The following is a 19,058-nucleotide window of genomic DNA, read 5'->3' as shown; positions in this document are numbered from 1 at the left end:
TAATTTTAGTGCGTACATAAAAAAATGATGCATAATGCAGTATGCATCCATATTTACGGATGCATATCAGGTTATGCATCTATTTTCTCGATGCATAAAAGATTGTGCAACAGTTTTCTCGATGCATAATGCATTATGCAGTCATATTTTCGGATGCATAACAGGTTATGCATTCATTTTTTCGACTGCATAACATGTTATGTAGATATTATTATAGGTGCATAACGTGTTATGCAGCCATTTTCTGGACTGCATAACAAGTTATGTAACCAATTTCGTTATTGCATTACATGTTATGCAGACATTTTCCAAATTCACCAAGTTATGTCCTCCAAATTCACCACCACCACCAACTCAATCAACAGCTGAAACACCAAAAAGCATGCCCAAAAGGAATTCTGAACTAAAGGAATTCAGAATCTGACCTCATAGACAAGTTTGAATGCAGTTCAGCTTTTGGATGTTGGTATTTATCGGGATGAAGTTGCACAGCTACAAAACAAAACGCCAACACAAACTTCACGACAGAGTAATCCTAAATCATATCAGAAATCAAATAAAAACAAACAAGTACCAAGTTTACGATATTCCTTTCGAATTTATCTATTCCTGCATTTTCTTCAACCTGATTAATCCCATCATTAGCACAATCTTATTGGGAAAAAAAACCAGACTCAAAAGCATACTGTAATAACAAAAAAAGAAGTATCAAAATTCCAAAGACTTACTCCAAGTAGAAAATACCAATGAATGAAAGATGAACTGATATTCTGGTTGTGATTAATTTATAATGAATATATTCAGTACGCCAAAATGGTGATATTGTCGATGATGTTAACAATGAGAATATTCTTGTTACTAACTCTGACTTTAATTCGTCTTCTGGTGTAACAAAAATTCCTTTAGTTCAACTTCATCCTGATAAACTTAATCTCCTGAGTTCCTTTAGTTCCCTTCTAAACTTAAGATCAATGGATCTAAGCTTCAACAAATTTGAAGGGGGTTTACCCAAATTACCACCAAACCTAGCTACGCTTGCTATTAAGATTCAGAAACAAGATCGATATTGAACCTTTAAATCATGATCAACAGAGAACTATTAGGCGGCAGCGGTGAAAGTTGATGGCATCTTCTTTCATGGAATCATATAGCAGTTGCAAATAGATAGATTCAGAAAGAAGAATATTAGGTCAAATACGAGGGGAAAATTGATGACGTCTTCTCTTTTCTGCTTCTTCATCATCCTCAACTGAAAAATCTCGATGAAATCATAGAAGAAAAACCTTTGTTGAATCATCCGTCAGCGATTTTAATGTGCAGGGATTTCCGAAGTGAAAACTATCGAGCAGCATTATAAAAGAATTTGGCATTGAAAAAAATGAAAAAATGAATTTTATAAATTATGGGTTTGGGAGAAATTTTCTTAAAGAACATGGGTGCGCGCCTGAACTTTTTTGGGCGTGGGTTTCTTAGTGTAAAAAATCTGAAAAATGGATGTGGTAGTAGTTTTCACTAAATTCAATTAGTTAATAAAATCAAAATTGACCGAGCAAATCCTCCACGATTAAAAAGGAATCTATATTTCACCATTTGTTCACTGTCTTTGCTTTGAGATAGGGTTTTAAAGTGTTGACAATTAATTAGGGTCGGGTGGTCTGTCCGGGCCCAATTTACACCCAGGGATGTCATAAAATTTATGAAGAAGCTGAAAAATGCCTAAGGTTGAAAAATGCCTTAGTTTCAAACCTTGTGGTGAGCTGTTTTTCAAACCTTAGTTTTGACCAATGAAAAATAAATAAATAAACCAATAAGTAAGTTGATAATTATTCTTGAGAGTTAAGCCCGTCCTCAATTATTCTTGAAAAGTTTAATCTTCATGACACCTTTGTGTATGCATAGAATCATCACATTAATCGTTTAACTTGTATATTTAATCTAGTGGGGGATTGTTGAATATCTGATCAATATTCAATTAGGATTAGATTAAATATATATTTGGTTAGTTATGTAACCTCCAAGAGATAGAGGGGAATAGACAGTATGTTACTATTTTTGGTTTGAAGAGGCATAAGTGGTTATATAGAAATTTCAATTTTGGACTTGAAGAGACGTGTCCATAAAAAGTGTGACCTAATGCCTAACAGCGTAAGAGACATGTTCATACAGTAACTGGGTATTCCAATTGACGCCTTTTCGCATAGTTTACAAAGAGACATGTCTGTATCTCTTGGTAATCAGTATAAGGGTTCAAGTAAACTGGATAATCCACAAGAATTCTAACTCTTCTCCTTCTTCCCTAAACGAGTAGAAAATACCAGTAGAGTTTAAGGGTTATTCGTCGATTGTTGTTGATCGCCGGTCATGTAAAGGCTTGATTGTATTCTGGGAAACGGTTTGCATTCGATCCCGCAACAAACTCTTAGCGAGTGGGAGCAAATAACTTTTTAAGGAAAGCGATTATGCGTTATAAGATTGTTGTAAATTTGTGTATGCACAGAATCATCACATTACTCGTTTGACTTGTATATTTAATCTAGTGGGGGATTGTTGAATATCTGATCAATATTCAATTAGGGTTAGATTAAATATATATTTGGTTAGTTATGTAACCTGCAAGAGATAGAGGGGAATAAAAAGTATGTTACTGTTTTTGGTTTGAAGAGGTATAAGTGGTTATATGGAAATTTCAATTTTGGACTTGAAGAGACGTGTCCATAAAAAGTGTGACCTACTGCCTAACAGCCTAAGAGACATGTCCATATAGTAACTGGGTATTCCGATTGACGCCTTTTCGCATAGTTTCCAAAGAGACATGTCTGTATCTCTTGGTAATCTATATAAGGGTTCAAGTAAACTGGAAAATCCACAAGAATTCTAACTCTTCCCCCTCTTCCCTAAACGAGTAGAAAATACCAGTAGAGTTCAAGGATGATTCGTCGATTGTTGTTGATCGCCGGTCACGCAAAGGCTTGATTGTATCCTGGAAAACGGTTTGCATTTGATCCCCCAACAAACTCTTAGCGAGTGGGAGAAAATAACGTTTTAAGGAAAGCGATTATGCGACTTCAAGCATTGATGTTTCTATTCCATACCCTAAGTTTCCAACATAAACAATCTCCAAAAATAGATTTTTCTTATTACTTTAAAATAAATATATACCACGATTCAATTCCAGCTTATTAATGGAATGAAAGGATTTTAGACAATCTCCAAAATAAATTTTCCTTATTACGTCACGATTCATTTGCAGCTTATTAATGGAAAGAAAGGATATTAGATAATCTCCAAAATAAATTTTTCTTATTACCTTAAATAAATATATATGTCACGATTTAATTCCTGCTTAGAGCTTCTCCAATGGCATGTGTGTGAAGAAAAATGTCAAAATCCACCTAGGATACACATCCATTTTCTCTAAAATCATTCTCCAACCCTGATGTCTTAAACCAATGTATAGATGATTTTGGATAGACATTGTCAAGGTGAATATCAAGTTTTAGACATTCCCCTTGACATTGTCTATCATCCTAGTCAACTTTTACTTAAATGAATTGACTTTAATATATTAATTAACCATTTTTAACTCTAATAAAATCTTACTTATGGAAAATAAAATTTGTACTGATTAAAAGAAGAGGTTACATGGAGTACGGTTGGAGATGGATTTTTTTTCCTCCCTAATTTTAAGGAAAAATAGGTTGAGAATGTCTTTTGTGTTTCCATATAGGAAACACACACAATGACCATTGGAAAAGCTCTTATTAATGGAAAAAAAGGATTTCTTATTACCTTCAATAAATTTAGAGATACCTTAAATTAAATATATGTCACGATTAAATTCCATCTTATTAATGGAAAGAACAACAACTATATATATACAAACACGCTCTATCTTTGAATGGATTTCTAAATTCATATATTTTTATTAACTAATACCAAAACTTGTGAAGAGCACTGCCAAGGCTACCACCTTAAGAGATTAGCTTCCCTATTTTGCACCTGTATTATAACCATATTTAAATATAAAATGCCAAAACTAAGAGAAATTCTCCATTATCTATATATCTCGTTTATGTAAACCAATAATCTTCATCGCCTCCTTCACCAATAATCTTCATCGCCTCGTTTATGTAAACTATATTTTAATCACCACATTCAATAATCTTCATCGCCTTCGTAAACCAATATTGAATTTCTCTTGCAATGACCAGGTTTATGGACATAACTCGCAGCGTGTATCTTTTATGCTCGTTCTTGTAGTTTTGATTCATGAGTTAGTTGATGGAAGAACGATTGAGAAAGCATCCAACAATGCAATAATCAAAACCATCAAGGTATTATTGACTATATCTAAAATTATTTTCTTGTACCAATACGACATTTAGTTTTTTGCTTACGATTTTACAAACATTTAACTTGTAGGGAGATAATGGCGAGATTTTCGATTGTTATGATGTTTACAAACAACCTGTCTTGAATAATCCTCTGTTTCATAATCACAAGATACAAGTAAATAATATTTCGATATATATGAGTTGGCTTTATTTCTATATTTATTTTAATGTATTGGTTGTGTTGATCATATATTATGCATATATCTGTTTGAAGTTCATCCTAAAAATATTGGTCATCTTTGAAAAAGATGAAACCAAGTTCATATCCCAAAGGATTCTATAACTTGGGAACAACAAATTTTAGACAATCCTGGCATAAATATGGGACATGCTCAGAAGGAACTGTTCCTATAACAAGATCCAACAGAAATTATAATGTGAAGACAAAGCTATCGGGTAAATTTTTGCCCCAAACAATGGTCATCTGTACCGAAGAAAAAACGAAGAAGTTACAGACCCCCGTGAGGTATATATTATTATTGCTATTGATTCTTTTTTTAATTTTTTTATTATTGGATACAGAGTATTATTACAAGAAACTGGTTAGACAAAGAGTATATATTCTGATAAACTTTAATTAGATAAAGAGTATTTTGATAAACTTTGAAATACATGTGAGGCGTAATTGATTTTGAAATCCGCCACGTTATAGTATCTGATGGTTACTCCCCAAGGAGAATTTCGAGGTGCACAAGCGAAGATAAACATTTGGAAACCAGAAACTGAACTAGGGGAATACAGTGCAGCGTCGATTTCGGTTATAGCGGATGACGGTGCAGAAGCTGTTAGTGCTGGATGGAGGGTAAGGTACGAATCCAAAATATTTTTATTTCTTTGTAAACTAATTTGAATATAACTCTTGTGATTTAATATTGGTTTTCAAAATTAGGTCTACTCAGACATTATGGTGACAGTGAGCCAAGGTTCTTTGTGTCGTGGACAGTAAGTATCATTCTGTCGATTTTCTAACTTATCTATTTTAATCTGTGCATAAATTCCATAATTTTTTTATTTATGTTATATCCTGATTTTATATTTATCATTCTCACAAGTATAACCTTATCATTTTCTTAGTTATTTTCAGGCTGACCGTTTCCAAAAAAAAGGTTGTGATGATATCAAGTGCCCAAATTTTGTGCTGATATCCTCGACTATTTCTATTGGTGCCATATTCGATCCAACATCTATTCTCATGGGAAGCCAATACGATCCCACATTCACTATTTTTCAGGTAAACTACTGATGTTTTTGACAATCACAGTAAAATAAACATGAGGAACTAATAGACCTAACAATTTGCAGGACGAATCGACCGGAAACCAGTGGATACAATATCAAGGTATTAACGTGGGATATTTTTTGTCGTCTCTTTTTACGTTATTATCCGTAAAAGCAACCAGATTATATTTTGGAGGACAGATAGCGAACACAAAGAAACAAGGACACCATACTTCTACTGACATGGGTAGTGGCCAATTACCTTCAGAAGGAAATTTTGGAGTGTCAAGTTTTTTCCAGCAAGTAACAGCAATCGATTTAAATCATATAGCTAGAGCTTCCGGGAAGACGCCTCAGACAAAGACCGTTATGACATACGAGACAACCCCAAATTGTTATGGTGTGCATGTTGATGATTACCGTGAGGAGTTAGGTTATACTTTTTACTATGGAGGCCCTGGTTATAACAGTACTTGTCAGTAGAAATCACAGTTAGCATGTCGCTTTCTATTAATTGTTACTTTTCTAGTTTATTTTATTGTTTCCTATGGATATTCTCCTAATTGAAGATATATTATGAGTTAAGTTTGCTATTGCATTTCATTGAGTATTAGTTGTTCCATTTGGGTAACATTGTTTGTTTGGATTTGAGATATATGACTCGGGTATCAGATTACTTGTTTTCATTTATCTATGGTCTGACTTGAGTAATGACTTGGGTCATTCATCTAATTCAGAGGTGTTTGAAATGGGTATATATCATACAAAAAGACATACAACTAAATATTCCATTAAAAGAGAATATGGATCTCACTATCATACGACCCAAAGTCGAAGACCTTATAAACAAATCTGTCTCACACAGAAAAGTCTATAAGAATAGATAAATCTGTCTCCCACAGAAATACCTACGAGTTTTGTTCCGTCTTTCGATAAATCAAGGTTAACAGGAACAATTGATATACTGGACTTATATTCCCGAAGAACAACTTAGAAATATCAATCACCTCACAATAATCTTAATCGTATGGTAGCGAAATAAGATATTGTGGAATCACAAACGATGAGACGAAGATGTTTGTGACTACTTTTTATCTTGCCTATCGGAGATTAAATTTCGAGACAATCTTAGAGAATATAGTATTCAAATACGATAGAAACAGCAAGATCAGATCACGCAACTACAGAGAAAATAGTTGGGTCTGGCTTCACAATCCCAATGAAGTCTATAAGTCGTTAACCTACAGGGTTTCGTGAAAAACTTAAGGTTAAAGGATAATCGACTCTATCTTATGCAACTAGTATCACACAAGAGGTGTGGGGATTAGGTTTCCCAGTTGCTAGAGTTCTCCTTTATATAGTTTTCAAATCAGGGTTTGCAATCTAAGTTTCCTTGGTAACAAAGCATTCAATATTCATCGTTAGATGAAAACCTGATTAGATTCAAGCTAATATCTTTCAACTGTTAGATCGAACTTATCTTGTTATACACAAATGAAATGTACCCTTATTTAGGTTTATGTAGCCGTACCTAAACGTGTACACCATGTTGGCTCAACAATATTTAACCAAGGTTAGCCATATGAATACTCTCATATCAACCTTATTCATCTTAACCATAACTAGTTCAAATGACTCAAATGAAACTAGTTAAAGAGTTTTTCAATTGCTATATTCTCATAGAAGTATACAAGAACACAATTGAATCAAAATCGTTTTGATTCACTCGAATCAATTCATGAACATTATAGCCACGATTTGAAAAGAATGCATTCCTTAATATATAAACGTATTAGTTCATAAGCCAACCGATTTTAGAACTTTAACCACTCAAGTATGCAAACGGGTACGCATACTTAAGTAACCGGTCTGAGTTTGGGTTCGCCAGTATGCAAACGGGTACGCATACTTAGTACACTTCCAAATCCCAGCAGAAATTTCCGGACCTATACCTTATGCAAGTATGCGTACCGGTATGTGTACTTGGTACATAGAATTTCACAACTTCAAGTACGCATACGGGTATGCATACTTTAGTTCCGGTCATGGATCACATACATGCAAGAATGCACAATATGTTTATAATCCAATGATGGTTAAGTATTTTAGACTCTTATTTCAATCATTGAAACTTTCTTAGAGGATGACAATAGCCGTTTTCACACACTATTAGCATCAAAGCAATTTTCAAGTTATTGAAATAATCATAATCGAAACATACCAAGTTTACACCAAATGATTGTATCACACAAATCATATAAGATATTACTCGGTGATTCACATGATCAAGATGAACTTGGTCGAAGCGAAAGCTTGCCAACACATATTCTGAGAAATACGTAAGCGAGTTAAACTCATCTCGAAATCTCAAATGTGTATAATAGAAAACTATATCGTAACACGACTTATGTCTCAATATAGGAGATAAAGTAGAAATAGACTTTCCAAGTGATAGATGAGTTTCAGTCTCCACATACCTTTTTGTTGATGAAGTTCCACAAGCTCTCCTTAGTAGTTCTTCATTTTCAATGATGAAGTCCATGAAGTCTAATGCTCAACTACACAATCTAACCTAGTCCGAGACATCTATAAGTATACTAGAAATCAAGACTTATAGTTTTGATCACTAACATTGACAAACAAGCTTGAGATAACAACGCTTGCGAGTTCGACCGAGTAGTGCTCTAACAATCTCCCCCTTTGTCAATTTTAGTGAAAAACTATCAATACATATGGATCACAAAATAAATAAACTTTGTAGCTTCTCATCCAAATGCTTGATCTCCTTGGTTCTTCAACATTACTCGAAATCTTCGTCACTTCCAAGTACCAATGATTCCTATGTTCAATTCTGCATCATTGTTGTTGAAGATCCGTAGCAATAACAATGAGAAAACAGTTGCTCTCAATCATTGTTATACAGTGTCATAGTATTATTATACAACACATCAAAGTTCAATTGTATCACAACTTTGACAACAATACTATCTCCCCCTTAGTCAATACTTCATATCAACATGAAAACCACTCCCCCTTACATAATGATCCGTAATCCATATGTATTTGTAGTGTGAACTACACATTAATTCTCCCCCTTTTTGTCAATATAAATTGGCAAAGGTACGAAAACTAGTAGGATCCTCATGAAATTTTCATAGAGATACTTCATGACCAAAAGAGAACAACATATCAAATTGTTTATATGCCATCATATACCCGAAGCTAAATGCATTCATCAAGGAGTTTATTAAGATACAAGATAACCCCTACAATATTCGACAACCGCACTCCCCACAAAGATTTGGCAATTAAGCACAAGTTCAATTAAGAACTCTCCCCCATAAAATGTCATTCCCGAAAGAACAACAAGAGCGACCTCACTTTTACAAGAAAAGAATGATTTCTTTGGATATTAACAAATCACATAAGAATATGAATTTGTGTCCAAAAATCTCAATTTAACTAACCACAAGGAAAATGATCAATTCAATTGGTCATACCCAACATAAGAGAACTTATGGAGCAACACAGTATATACAGAAAGATGTGTATCAGGAAAGACCAATACTACGGAATAATCAAAATTCATTCTATTTGTTCATCACTATTTGCATAATGGTATATAATAGACTTAATCTTTGTAAACAAAAGTTCATCATTTCTTTAATCAATATTTGCATAATGACATAAAAGGATTTAACTTTTGTAGTCACAATTTCATTCTATCTTTTATCAATACTTTCATACCGACATATAACAGAGATAACTTTTGAAAAAGTATGGGACAGTCAAGGTTCACGGACGTAAACAACATATCCTATAACAATTTCCAATATATAAAACCATAAAGATTAATACTGCAAAAATCATCTTCCAAATAAACTTTAGAATTTAACCAAATAAATCTAAAATCATTGTAAGATGAAAACGTTGGCAATGGCTATGTGTACTCACAATAATGGCTATTCCAAACCCTAGTTATCCTTCTTAAAACACAAGAATAAATTCTCATAATAAGTTTCCTAGATAATTAAAAAGAACAACTAAAAACTTAGACATGATCAGCTACCAAGGAACGCACAAGAGAGAGTTCATAAGACGCTTTCTTTAGCTTGTTTTTCAGAAACAAAAGGTTCTTTGATGAAATTTCAAGTTGTTCACAAACTACCTCAAAATCTTGAAGAAGATTTCCAACCAATTGAAGGGACATTTGAACTGGAAGATCTTTTTCATGACCAATTACTTGAAAGAAAACAATGGAGATGGGTTCTTCGTGAAGTTCAAAAACTTTGGCATTATTAAACTTGCCTTCCTTATTGCATCCTTCCATTGTGCACATCAAACCACCCAGAAACGTTTTTGACGTTATCGAACTAATATACATATCAAAAGAGATCCTTGATATATATATAAGTGATTTTCTCAAGGAAACCTAGGGTTATATGTGACCGTTTGGTAACAGGTCGGGTGCACAAAATTCATGGTTATGACCCAAAAATCAAAAACCAGAAGTCTAGAGGAGCAATTGTTAAGAAACATGTTTTGAAAAACAAGTTCTGAACACATGACAGGAAACTTTGGCTCATGAAGAGTAAAACACAAAGTTCAAAATCGACTGTCATTGAGGAAGAACAATCTAAAGATTTGATTAAGGCATCAGACGGACAAAGCACAACAACTGTCCGGAGCAAGGCTCAGAAAGAAGAAACAAGATCAACTCAAAAGTACAACACAGACCATTTGTCAAGAAAGAAACATCTTATTGAGATATATGTGTATCATCTTATGGTCTCACCGAGGATACATACACAAGAAAAATGGTCAGGTTGTAAAATGATGAGCATGAAGCTCATCAGGGGTATTGATATTTTTTTGTTCACTCCCTTGACATAAACCAGAGGCCTTAGAAGATTATTCAAAAGAATTAACAGGAGAAGGACAGAAGTTACCTGAACTGGATGCTTTTCTTGCCTTCTTGATCTTGCGCTTGAGACTGTTGATACTGGTCTTGAGTTCCGAGACACGATTATTGACGTGAATATAATCTGGAATACTTGTTTTAGAAGAAAGATCATCTATGAATAGAAAAGAAGAGTTTGAAGTTTTCTTCTTTCTTAGAGACCTTTTTCTCTTTACAATCCTTTCAGAGTCATCATTCATCCATATAACATTGTTCTTTTTACAGTTGTAAGTAGAAGTTGTGTTATATTCATAATCAGGAATTGGCCCATCACAACACTTTTCTTGATTGAGAGATGAACTTCTAAGTGAACACTGAGAAGAGGGTTTGATTATTTATTTATACATCCATACAAGAATGTTATGAAGTTTTTCATTTAGTAAACGAAGGTGACATCTTCTTTCAACGTGACCTTTCTTTCAGCAATAATAGCAGTTGACAGGAATTTTTTTAACTGTTATCAAATGAGCAGTCTTATAGGGATGACATCCTTGGTTTCCAGATACATCTGCTGATGAAGAGAGTTTTTCACTTTTACTGCTGGTGAAATTTTCAGCTTGAGAAGGATTATTAGGAAGAACAAAATTGATCTTACCAGAACTTGGAGCCTCTATACCTTTATAGCCCAGACCATGTGTATCACGATTATCTTTACATGCTTGAAAATACAAGGGTACCCAAATACACCTCAATCTAAAACTTTTCCTTTTATAAGTCCTTTCGTCGAAAGTGATTGTCTATGGACTGCGTCGAGGCAATACAACTAATCGGTTCACACTTCGTGTGATCGTCTATGGATACGAGATCGAGACAATACAACAACAAGACAACTTGTGTGATTGACTATGAATACAAGATCGAGACAATACAACAACAAAGTATCATTACTTGATAATAGGTTCGGACTTAACCAAACACAATAGGATTGCTATCAAGTAATTATAGATTAACGTTTGTGTATTTTACTTCTAATTATAATAAAAACAATTATAATTGGGGAAATAGAAAAGTAAAAGACACAACAAGATTAAGCCCGGGAACAACAAATTGAATACTCTCAGGAGAAAAGTGTTAACGAGGAAACCGCAAGTGCAGAAAAACCCCGGGACCTTGTCCATAATTGAATACTTTCAGGATTAAGCCGCTATACAAAATCTAAACCAACTTCATATAGTTGAGACCAAGCAACTAAGCCTATAGTTCACCTAGTTCCGTCTGTATCCCTGCGCCCCCAACTTGTAATAAGTCACGCACTTGGAACAATTCTTTTGGTTCGTATTATAAAAAGTAAAGGAACAACAAATATGTTCGGTAACAACTCTTTTCAAACAAGTGATATGAATTTTAAAAAAGGCTCTTCCGTTTATCCCAATAAACTCCTTTATCAGGTTCTTAGATCAATCTATCAACAACTACCAAAGTAATTGTCTAGACTATGCAATCAATACTTTGAATCACAAAGAATTGTGTTGATGTCAATCTACTCAACCAATCAATCAAGGTTATCACAAATATAAACCAATTATAGTTGGATCCCTAGCCGATCAAGTTTTGTGCACACCAAAGATTATGAACTCAAATAAGAAATCTTTTTTGTATTCAAATCTTCTTAGATCTTCAATAAACACCTGCACACAATTAACTTGAATCTCTTGTGATCAATCACATATAGAACGAAGTATGTTAACAATGGATTATCACAAGACGTCTTTAGATCTACAAACAGTCTAAAGATCCCCATCGAAACTTCGATCTAGTTTGAGTGAATCTTATATCAGGAGAGAAATTTCTCAAGCATAAACAAACTAGGTGAAACCAAAGTTCAACAACCGTTAGTCAATCAAATAAATCGAAAACTAATAATAAACTACAATTATCTAGTTTCCCACCAACGGTACTCGTAGATCTTCCCAATCCCAAAGAAGTCTTTAATACGAGCGGTCGTAAGAGATTTCGCTTAATTAGGGTACTTTCCTCTCTGAATAGACGGCTCCACCAGTAACAACACAACTAGGTAGTTTTGCTGTCTCTAAGGATTAGTTTGATCGAGATGCAAACTTCAATATTTATAGACCAAGGAATTTCCAAAACCGAAAATATTCTCAAGATATGAAATATATTTCCAAATTCGGTTTTCATAATTCCTGGAAATGCTCTGTCCAAATATTGACTGAAATATCAGTAGAAAATCTCTAATTAGTAAATGCACATTACCAATTTTTATTTTCTAAAGATATGCATTTTAATTGCTGGAAAAAATCATATAAAACTAAAAACCTTAATTAAAAGATTCTCAATTTATTTCGATCCGAGATTCTCCTTTAATTATTAAGGAATATCTTTGAACAATAAAAGATAAGAATTATTGCACATGTTCAAAGTATGTCGACATCTTTACCTTGTAAATCCTTTTTCATATTTACAATCTTGGAACCGATTTGCCACACTTCCAAATGAGTTTAGAATTGGTTCATCTGATTTCCAAGAACTATGTGATTGATCAAAAACATTCAATCACCATTCATGGGTTTAACGGTTCTACCAAAACAAGTTTCGGTTCTACCTCCAAGTAGATACTAGGATCGGTCACATTAGTTTCCAAAACATTGTTAACTAAGTATCAGGACCGGTTACCACTTATTTATGGTACTTACTTGTGATCGGTTGCACAAGTTATAGGATCGGTTACACCAATTACTAAAACTTGTTAACCTATTACAAGGATCGATTACACATCTTGTGATTAGTCCCAACCAAGTTCTAGGATCGGTTACCCAATGACTAGGAATGGTCACACCAATTACAAATATCGATCATACCATCTCAGGTGATTACTTAAGATCGATTTCACTAATAAATGTCATACCAATACAAAAGTCAGGCATTGTGAATAGTTTTACCAAGTTACATAAACAAGTTATGAGCGGTTATATTAAACACATATATTGGTAATCCAAAGATTTTAAATGACTAACAATACCAATAAGCCTAGTGATTTCCCTTTCGATTCATAAAACAAGTTTATGAATTGTACTTCCTTTAAACGAATGTAAAACATTGTTTCCTTGGACGAAATCTTCACCCATACCCATACACATAATCACAATAGCATTCATACGATTATGTCGATGTTTTATATACGAAGTTCAAAATATAGACGTTATACTTCGTATTGTAATTCCTTAATACTATGTATAACTAGAGTATAATCATTCACAGCTTCGCAGTTATGTTTATAATATACATGACTTGAAAGATACGTTAGGAATGAAACAGTTCAAGTCAAATATTACTAACCTCAATAGAAAGGATGATGCCGTCGTTGTAGCTCTTTACTTCTTCACATTCTTCAAGTCTTCACGTAATACTTGTAAGTCTCATATCCTAGTAACTTTTAGTTAACCTATACGAAATTGAATCTAGTAAATAATCAAGCGACTCTTTAAATGAGCTTTGATTCACAAAAATATGACAACTAAACTTGACATACCGACGCTTGGTGGGTTCAACCGATCTATGCTCTAAAAATATCCCCCTTTGTCAATTTTAGTGACAAAACTCTTACATCATATGGATAAACAAATTATAAGAATTCATTACACATACGCTTGATTCCAAGTTTCAATAGCACAATAACTTGTATGCATTCAATCCATAAATGCTGATGTTGACATTATAATCACAAAGCTAATACTCCCCCTAAAGGTAAGATAGGTATATTTTCAATCCGCACGTATTTGTATTCCCTTTGTAGTTAAGATAACCTCAAGTATCAATATGATATGTTACTACCCCTTAGTCTATGCTTTACTCTTTTGTTAGATATAATGTTTAAGCACCATTGTCCTTTCCTTAGTGATACCAAATCACTTGTTTACTCCATATATTTCTCCCCCTTTTTGTCACAAAATGACAAAGGTACGAGCAAATAAAGGACAGACTGAAGGGATCTTACAAATGTTAAAATACTTGCAACCTATAAGAGTTAAGTACGAGGGTTCCACACACCATTTTGGATAACCAATATCAAAACCGAAAATACAAAGTAATTTTGTTTTGATATGTTACCAAGGAAAAATTTTCCTGAAGCAATTTTCCCTAATAGTTTAGCAAATCAAAAATTGACTAAGCACCTTAGTTCTTTTGCTAAACCGATTGTACAAATACAATCGCTTGTTCGATAAGATCAGAATTAACTCTATTTTTCTCATCAAGTTCTAAATATTCAAAAAATAACTTAGACCTTTCACTTTTAACAAGTACTAGGTTAGTTAACTAGTATTTATTGTTAAGGCATTCGATTAGACTTGAATAACCGAAACCTCCACTTTGATAAGTCTAACTAAGATCATAAATAACTTAGTTTCTCTTATCTGGAATCGAATTGGACTAAACAATTCATCCCGAAAACCTTTTTGTTAAGCCATACAATTCATACAAACCAAATAAATCAACTTGCATAATTATTTACCTCAACGGGAAGCAATTGAAACAAACATAAACATTATAGTACCGCAATTGCACCGAAATTTCGTAAGCTTAAACAATTGATACCAAAAAATAAAGCAAGATAGCAATAGTTTTTCTTAACCGGAAACAATTGAATCACACACACATCCATAGACACATAATGGAATAAACATCAATTGTACCGAAATTTTGTTAAGCAAAAGCAATAAATATGCAATAAAATCAAGCTTTTCTTAAACAAGAAAACAATTAACTAACAAATTCGTTACCTCAAGTTCAGCATCCTCTTCACCCCAGAAAGATATATCATTAAGCTCAAGTTCAAGTTGGAAATCTCCCCCGTTGTGTTGTCATCCTCTCGCAAGACAAAAGAACAACAATAAGGACCAACCTTTACCAGAGAAAGGTTGAAAACCGGTTTTAACTAACGCACTGCAAAAGTTGAAACCCTAAAACACAAGGTACTAATGTACCTTGACAATCCCAATAGACCTCCTTAAATTTTCGAATGTTTCCCTGTCTAAGGGTTTAGTGAGAATATCAGCAAGTTGACGTTTAGATGGCACATATTCCAATTTGATAACTCCATTCTCATATAATTCTCTAATAAAGTGATATCGAATATCTATGTGTTTAGTACGAGAATGTTCAACTGGATTTTCAGTCAAGCGAATATCACTTAAGTTATCACAAAGGATGTTCATAGTTGAACTGTTTATTCTGTAGTAAATGAGCATTTGTTTCATCCACAAAATTTGAGTACAACATGTACCGGCAGCAATATATTCTTCTTCACAAGTTGACAAAGAATGTGAGTTTTGTTTCTTTTTGTGCCAAGCTACAAGATTTTTACCAACATAGAAGCATCCACCAGAGGTGGTTTTCCGATCTTCTACACATCCTGCCCAGTCCGCATCTGAATAGGCAACAAGGCTATTGTTCGTATCCATAGAGTATGATAGACCATAATCTAGGGTACCATTGACGCATCTTATGATTCTTTTTACAGCTTTTAGATGTGATTCTCTAGGATCTGCTTGAAATCTTGCACAACATCCCACACTAAAGGCAATGTCAGGTCTTGTTGCTGTTAAGTATAGCAAGCTTCCTATCATAGATCTGTATAATTTTTGATTAACTGATTTTTCTACTGGATTCGATTGACATTTTCCGGTAGTTGGCATCGGAGTTGCCATAAGTGTTGCACTTTTTAGTTCGAATTTTTCAACTAAACTCCTTGCATATTTTTCTTGGAAAAGAAGAATATTGTCTTTTTTTTGCTGTATTTGCAAACCAAGAAAATATGATAATTCTCCAACATTCCTCATTTCGAATTTTCCACTCATAAGATTCATAAATTCATCAGTTAGAGATTTTGAGGTGAATCCATAGATGATGTCATCTACATATATTTGTGCTACAAGAACATTTTTTCCACTCCATTTGGTGAAAAGTGTCTTATTAGAACCACCTCTAGAGAATCCTTTTTGAAGTAAGAAGGATGTCAGCTTATCATACCAAGCTCTTGGAGCTTGTTTTAGACCATACAAAGCCTTTTTTTAGTTTAAAGACATAATCTGGGAATAATGGATCGTCAAATCCTTTGGGTTGAGCAACAAACACCTCTTATTTTAAATCCCCATTCAGAAATGTATATTTAATATCCATTTTAAAAAAAAATTATCTTAAGTTAGCAGGCATAAGCAAGTAAAAGTCTTATTGATTCTAAACGAGTAACAGGAGCAAAAGTTTCATCAAAATAAATACCTTTGATTTGAGATTATCCTTGAGCAACGAGCCTAGCTTTGTTTCTGAAAATTGTTCTGAATTCGTCTGATTTGTTCTTGTAGATCCACTTTGTTCCAACAATATTTACTCATGTCGGCTTAGGAACGAGTTCCCACACTTCTTGTCTTTTAAACTGATTAAGTTCCTCATGCATTGAGTTTACCCAAGAAGGTTCACTGAGTGCTTCCTCAATATTTTTTTGTTCTATTGAAGAGAGAAAACATGAATAGTGACAGACATTCTGAAGTTCTCTTTGAGTCATAACTCTAGCATTGGCATCTCCAATGATGTCTTCAATGGAGTGTCTTTGATGTACCCACTTAGCAGGTTTTTGAATAATATTTTCAGTATCATTGGGTTGTTCAACAATACTTTCATTATCGTCTTTATCATCCGTGTCACTAACTAAAGGAACAACTGATGGTTCTTCTTCAGTCTATTTTTATTTAATAACAGTTTCGGAGGGAGGAAGATTTGCTGCAGTGTGATTGTCTTGACAAAAGTCACTAATGTCATCAATAACCACGTTAGTCGATTCCATCATGACTTTGGTTCTGAGATTGTATACCCGGAAGGCACGTCTGTCAGAGGCATAGCCAAGAAAAATTGCTTCATCACTTTTGGAATCAAATTTTCCTCTATGTTCCCTGTCTTTAAGAATATAGCATTTTCTTTCGAAAACCCTTAAATAGCTCATATTGGGTTTTCTTCTATACCATAATTCATACCGGGTATTTAGAGTTTTGGATCTTAAATAAACTCTGTTTATAATATAACAAGTTGTAAATACGGCTTCCCCCTAGAAGGTTAACGGTAGGTTTTTATTGTGAAGCATTACTCTTGCCATTTCTTGAATATTTCTATTCTTTCTCTCAGCTACACCATTTTCCTGCGTGTAATAGGAGCATAAAATTGATGACTAATTCCAAGATCATTACAGTATTTATATACTTTTGTATCCTTGAATTCTATACCACGATCGCTTCTTATCTTCTTAAGTTTGCGACCTTGTTCATTTTGAATTCTATTCACAATAATTTTGAACTCCTCAAGAGTGTCATTCTTGTGCTTCATAAAAGCAACCCATGTGAAATGTTTGTAGTCATCTACCATTAATAAAGCATATTTCTTTCCTTCAAAAGTTTCTTATTGGATTGGACCAAATAGATCCATATGAATTAGACCGAGAGGAGCACGAGTGGATATGTCTCGAGAAAGTTTGTGTGAAATTTTTCCTTGCTTACCCTTTTGGCACGCACCACAAATACCTTATACTTTAGTATTTATTTTTGGAACGCCTCTGATAAGTTCACGATTAATGAGCTTTCCTAGCACTCGGTAGTTGATATGACCAAAACGTTCATGCCACAAATGAGTTGACTCAACCTTAGTCAAGTTATGGTACAAATTGGACTGTATATCAAGTAGATAAAAATTATTTATACTTCTACGTCCTCGAAAAATTATTTTTCCGAACTTATCTTCAATATCACACCCTCTCATATTGAAGATAACTTTGTGACCTTTATCGCAAATTTGACTAATTGACAGAAGATTTGCCTTCATTCCTTTAACATAAACAACATCATGAATTTCAGGAATACCTGGAAGTTTGATAGTACACTTTTTACTAATAAGACAACCGCTTCCATCTCCGAAGATTACTGATCCTCCCTTGTAGTCTCCTGTCTTTTTGAACCAAGAAAGATCACCTGTCATATGTCTACTACACCCACTATCTAGAAAACAAACATTGAATTATCTGAAATGGGTTTCTTGAAACCATAAGCAAGAAGAAATGAGCTGAACCTATGAAACCAAGCTCTGGGTGCTTGTTTCAGGACATATAAGCTCTTCTTTAGATGACATACATAATTTGAAGGATAATATGGATTTATAAATCCTTGAGGCTATGACATATTGACATCTTCATCTAAAAATCCATGTAAAAAAGCATTACTTGTATCTAATTGTATTATCTTCCAATTATAAGCTAAATCCATACAAAGAACAACTCTAACAGTAGTTGATTTGACTACATGACTAAATGTCTCATTATAATCAATGTCATCCTGTTGGTTATATCCTTTTGCTACCAACCTAGACTTTAATCTGTCAATAGTTCCATCTGGCTTCAATTTAACCTTGTAAACCAATTTGAACCCAAAATATTCATATCTGGTTCTGGAGCTACATATTCCCAACTATCATTATTTATTAATTCTACA

The 19,058-nt window shown here is 33.7% G+C and overlaps 1 protein-coding gene across 1 annotated transcript; it reads left to right on the top strand.

Annotated features, from left to right (window-relative positions):
* Positions 1-5,052: 5,052 nt before the first annotated feature.
* LOC113315867 lies at positions 5,053-6,095 on the top strand. Its single transcript, XM_026564112.1, has 4 exons — positions 5,053-5,196; positions 5,284-5,336; positions 5,469-5,625; positions 5,814-6,095. The coding sequence occupies exons 1-4, from the start codon at positions 5,053-5,055 to the stop codon at positions 6,093-6,095; spliced, it is 636 nt and encodes a 211-aa protein (XP_026419897.1).
* The last annotated feature ends 12,963 nt before the right edge of the window (positions 6,096-19,058 follow it).

This window comes from Papaver somniferum, chromosome 10 (genome assembly GCF_003573695.1).
Source record: "Papaver somniferum cultivar HN1 chromosome 10, ASM357369v1, whole genome shotgun sequence".
Lineage (NCBI taxonomy): Eukaryota > Viridiplantae > Streptophyta > Magnoliopsida > Ranunculales > Papaveraceae > Papaver > Papaver somniferum.
This window is presented reverse-complemented; position numbering and strand designations above follow the sequence as displayed.